The sequence below is a fragment of the Poecilia formosa genome, unplaced genomic scaffold (genome assembly GCF_000485575.1).
Source record: "Poecilia formosa unplaced genomic scaffold, Poecilia_formosa-5.1.2 Scaffold179, whole genome shotgun sequence".
NCBI classification, from domain to species: domain Eukaryota; kingdom Metazoa; phylum Chordata; class Actinopteri; order Cyprinodontiformes; family Poeciliidae; genus Poecilia; species Poecilia formosa.
This window is the reverse complement of record NW_006800118.1, coordinates 1,429,211-1,434,793: the sequence shown is the minus strand read 5'-3', so window position 1 is coordinate 1,434,793 and position 5,583 is coordinate 1,429,211. Positions and strand designations below refer to the sequence as shown.

Genomic DNA, 5,583 nt, shown 5'->3' with positions numbered 1-5,583 from the left:
TGAATGACTGCTCATCCAACACAGGTGATTCCATACTTTTTGCCAGGGGTTGTATATTACTTTAAAATTATTTGTCATGAATTTACAAATAACCAATAAAAGAAAACTCCTTGAGCTCCAAACTATGATGTCATCAGTATAAGACAACATATTCTTAAGAATATTTTTTTTTAAATAACTTTGAAGTAAAGACGTTACAGTGTGTGAAAAGTCAGATATGTGTGTTTGCAAACATTGCAGGATCTTTCATCATTAGGATCATATTGGTAGCTGTGAAACTGTACCTATGTGCTGTGGTCCAGCTGTTCCTCTGCTTCTAACTGGGGTTGGGTCTCTCTGCAGACTTCTGCATCTGTGTAGAAGAACAAAGAGCTGCTCAGCCTTAAACTGAGCAGCTCTCAGTGGGGGAGATGCAATCAGCAGCATGCTGCAACACCACAGTTACCACATTCAGACACATTCAAACTGTTGAGTTGCAAACAACCAAACAAGCAAAAACGGCAGTTTGAAACAAAACGCCACCATCAAACCACCAGCAAGGATTAGACAAGTTCTAAAACCAAAATATAACACAAGAGGTAAATAAATCCTAAGCTTAACACTGAGAATATGAAGCAGTCATGGAGTTGACATCACAAATGAACAACAGGATACATTAGATGGTGACACAGTGGAGAGCTGAATAACTGGAAGCAGATGGAAGCATTAAAACTGATCTTCCACACACCCACATGGTCTAACAGCCACATGGTCTAACTAAAATTAGGCTCTGACAATAAAAAAAAAATGAATCTGTGACAAGAAATAACAATAACAACAACAACAAAAGAGACAAATAGCTCAGCAACAGGCAGGCGTGTTACTGTACCTGTGATTGCTCTTTTAGGAAATCTGGGAGCTGAAATTCACCTTTATAGACCTGGAAAAACAAAGGGCTAGCTTTAGAACTTTACTGGACAATCAACTCTGAATTTAACTAGTGATATGTAATGAGACTCCACAGAAAACAGTGACATATTGAGTGAGTTGTTTATCTTTTGCTAGAGAGACAGTCCACATCCCACAGGACGTCCCTATAATCCTCCTGGAGAAGAAAACCTTGTTTTCTCCCATTCTACAACAAACAAGAGTTGAGCTTTTCTTCACACACCACAATAACAGATGAACACAGAAAGTGACCAGTTGTTGAATGGATGAACAGAAGCTAGTGAGTAAAAGAGAACCTGGAGGCTGGAACTGAAAGGCAAGTAATGTGTTAGAGAAGTCAAGTCAGATTAAGAAATTTCTAGAAGCTGCAGCAGTAAAAGCAGCAACTTATACTGCCGTTTTAAATAATTTCTGAAACAGTTTGGAGACAACATGGCCCACTATCTCCCATGTATCTAAAACTAATAGGAAAAAAGGAAAAAAAAAAAAGTGATTCTAACCCAGATGGAAACAGACAAGGGGAAAAAGCAAAATGAAAAGCACTTTGTCTTGTTAGCAAGTTGTGTGACAAAAGTTATCCAGCACGGTTATGTCCTCAAATCAGGACATGACCGAATTCAATTTAAAGAATCTATACAATAAGACGTTCTTATAATATAGATTCATAAAGCTACCTGAAGTAGCTTTATATGAAATATCAAACATTGTTCATGTTTGATGTTTGAGTTTTCTCAACACAGGAGTAGCTCTTACATGCTGTCCATCACACATGCTGGCCTTTACTAGTTCTAGCACTTCTACAGGACTTCAGCAAATCTTTCTGAAGCCTAACTTCTAAGAGAGAAAAAGCAATGAAAATGATTAAAACAAACTGCACTTGTTAATACAAGGAAAAAGCACTATCATGGAACAGGTTTAGTGTGCGTGTGTGTGCGTGTGAGTGTATGTGTGAGAGCTCTGTAGTTCCCAGCAGCAGCTCTGGGCTGGCTCAGAGTAGTCTGGCCTGCAGATGAAAAATGGCCCCAGGTTAAAAAAAAAAAAAAAAAAATCAGAAACATGTTCTCATTTCTCCTCCTTGGATCTTGAGAATCAGATTCTGTTTCACTTCTGGGCACTTCCAGGCCAAGACCCAAGCCAGCAACACAGCACACAGGAGGATTAGTCACTGATTTAGTTTTGTGGCAAAGGTTTAATCAGTGAGTCTCAGTAGGGGGCATAATGACTGAAGACCGGCTCAATCCTTCGTGTGTGATTGCATTGTAGGTCCATTTTCAATTATTATTATTGTAAGGTATGCGTTAGTGTTCAATTCTACTCCTGGCGCAACACACGCACGCACGCACGCACGCACGCAAATGACAGACTTCTTCTAGTGCACCAGGTTTAATGAAGCACTGGATTAGTTTGGGTTCAGAAGAATTCTCCAGAACCAAAGATGCAGATCAAAGGCCTGCCGTCACACCTGCTTCATGGGATCCTGCAACATAAAGCCAGGTTTCCTTTTTCCTGCAGGCTCTGACCTCCGGATTCATTACTACTGAGAGATGCACTATAAATGGTTCTGAAAGAGGGATATTCATAAGGTGATGAATAAGGTGATAATATATGGTTTCTTGTAGTGATGGACAGAAAACAAGCTGATTCTCAGACTGCATAGGCTGGCTCAGTCCCTACCCTGCAGACACAAATGTTGCATTGTCTTTTTTTTCCCCTCATCTTGCCACTGCTGAAGAACCACAAAGAAACTCTGCTCAGCAGTATCCAGTCCCTTTCTCTTAGTTTGGACCTCAACTCAAAAATGGAAACATTTTGTGTGATTTACTGTTAAAAATAAAATGAAATATTTTGACTTACAATTTTTATTCTTTTAGCACTGACTGAATGGTTCAGATTTTTTTTGTTTTGAGCAAAAACGAAATCAGAAACAAAACTGATATTGCACTCAGCACAGTTGCAGCAGTGCAGACCTACAGCTGGGTGCTGGTGGCATGTTACGTATCACAATGGTGTTCTGAAAACAATAGAACTTCTACAACCCACTCAGAAAGACTGAATAACATTCCTGCAGATATAAGTTCCTCCAGCCATATAAGTAATCCTGGCATTGTTTTTTTTTTTTTTTCAAACCAGTCATTTTTCTAAAACCATAACAGGGAATCACACCAACACTTTATTTTGTTGGTTTCTCAATAATTCTGATTATGTGTGCCTGACATAAATTACCTCAAAACAAAAAACAAGCAAACAAACAAAAAAATTTTTTTTTGTTTATTTTTTTTTTTCCAATTCCTTTTTAAACAATGTCAACTTTGTATTAAAAGTGTCATTTACCGAATGATAATTAATGACAGCAGTCATAAATATTCATAAAGACTCCTTCATGTTTATAACAGGTGTTATGTTTACGACAATGTTATGTCAGTCTTATGCACACACCTTTAAATAAAGTGTTACAGATAATTATAAAGCTATCTAGAAAAGTAGGCAATCTTATAATTAATGTAAATAAATATGATACACTTTGTTGATGTACATTTTAAGGATAATCCGGAAGTATTTCTTCAGCGTATGGACAAATGAACCAAAGGTACGAATCGTGCTTTCAGAATAGATCGCGCAGTGACAGGCACATTGTTCCCGATACCCGATGTAGAATTTTTTTCAATATTGGGACGATACAGATTCTAACATTGGATCAGTGCATCTCTACTGTCAGCCTGAACAATACATAAAAACAACAGGGTTTTGGGAAAAATTTTCTCCCCCAACATGGCCGTTTTTCTCAAGGCTTTTCAGTGAAAAAGGAAATCCAAGAGCAAGTACTACTGAACTGAAATTGCTGACTTAAGTATTTCAAAATGATCCTAAATCTCTTAGCTGTGTGGACCAGAACATTCACATGGTACGAGTATAAGTAAGCTAAAGCTTCAGCCTCAGCATTCCCCGATGACTCAGCTTCAGACTCAGGAGATAAAGCGTACCAACAGCCCAGTGCATTGGAGAAGCTGCCAGAGTTGACTTACAACCAGATACACACTGGTCTGCTTCATCTTCTGTGGGAGGGAACTTGGAGAGGAGACATTAAACAAACTGTTTTTATTTTAAAAGCACAGTGAACAGTTTAACTGTTCTGATTTCAGTTAGAAACAGGAGGGAGAAAGAAGTTCTTTCTCCCTCCTAGAGAAACTAGACTTAAATATAATTATGCTAAAGGATCCATATTTTTTAAAAGTGATAATCAAAACTTCCAAAAAATACAATAAATTGATGATTTTTGTATGTTTGTCTTGATCCTGGTATCAAAAATCGAACATTTTTAAAATGCATCATGAACTCATTTGATTTTGATTAGGGATGCTCCAATCTGATTTTTTTGCAGTCAATACTGATCACTCATGAGGGCCGATCACTGCCGATCACAGATACCGATCTTATGGACTGGTTGTTAATTTCTTTATTTTGGTATAAGTGCTACTGGCTATATGATCTGACAAAAAGGAGCTATAAAATCACCCTAATTTAGACAAAACATACAAAAATCTTGCAAGCACAATGCAGCAAGTGTTCAGGCAAAAGGACAACTGAAAAACCTGATATCAGTAATGGAATATTTAATTAGTTCCACAGCCTAAATTTGATTTGTTGTCAAATAAATTTCACAACCTGCCTATAACAAATATTGTCAAGTAAAAAAGGAAACATTCAAAGTCAAATGCAGGTTACATTGAAATAAGTTACTAAATCAAAACAGCTAGCTGATTATTTGACTCATGTTGTTTAGGATTTCATCTTATTGGTATGTGTGACAAAGTGATTTAGTTTGTGTTCACCACTTGTCTCTTATTTTTATTTCTGATTCACTTACTTTCTATAGTTGGTTATATTGCTTAATTTAAACATTACTTTGTAACTTTGCTTCACTTACTATCAGGGGTGAGTGTACCCACTAATCAGTCGTGACTGATTAGTTTTTCAAGAATCCAAAACACGACTTAATCAGTTAAAAAATAGCTTTTCCCCCCCATCTCATATAGTTTCTGAACTGTTCGTGCTTTGCTAGAGCAGCGGTTCAACAGGTGGATCGCGGGAGGTTTTGAGTCGATCTCGGCATTAGGTGACAAACTGAACGCCACCAGGAGGCTGAGACCAGCAGGTCCTCCTCTGACTCCTTATCAAAAATGTTCATAACAATATTAAAGAACAACAAAAAAATCAACAAAACGTGCTCAATTTAATGACCCAACAACAATAATTGTTGGGTCATTAACAATGACCCAACAATTATTAATCTGTAATTATTGTTTCAACAAGGTGTTGCGCAATTCTGTGCGTTTAGGTTCCTTTACCAAAATAACTAGCAGAGCAGAAGTTTAAAATTAACTCATCAACCACCGCTATGTTCAGGGAGGCTTATTAATAATCGCAAAATAAATATCAAGCCTGGAAACCTAATATAATAACGGACTGAATGTTATGTGTTTATCGTAATCTCTGGTTGGCTTGTGTAGCGCAGGAGGTTGCCATGGCAACGGGTGTGCTTAAATGACAGAGAGAGACGGAGAGTAAAAAGGTGCGAGTGGTTTAGAGTTGATCACCTGTTCAGGTTGTTTTACCTTTGTTTACCTTTGCCTTGGCTCATCACAGCCGCTGTAGTTT

General features: G+C 37.6%; 1 protein-coding gene across 3 annotated transcripts in view; it reads right to left on the bottom strand.

The window, feature by feature from the left end:
• Positions 1 to 131: 131 nt before the first annotated feature.
• tpst1 (tyrosylprotein sulfotransferase 1) overlaps positions 132 to 5,583 on the bottom strand; it is a 110,765-nt gene continuing 105,313 nt past the window's right edge. For 2 of the 3 annotated variants that reach the window (XM_007565571.2, XM_007565570.2), the window contains 2 exons: positions 869 to 919; positions 134 to 352 (listed from right to left, as the gene is read on the bottom strand). In XM_007565571.2, coding sequence (XP_007565633.1) covers positions 317 to 352; positions 869 to 919 — 87 coding nt within the window. In that variant the 3' untranslated portion in view covers positions 134 to 316. Of the gene's footprint in view, positions 353 to 868; positions 920 to 5,583 lie in introns of all 3 variants that reach the window. The other variant, XM_007565572.2, reaches the window with a different exon arrangement.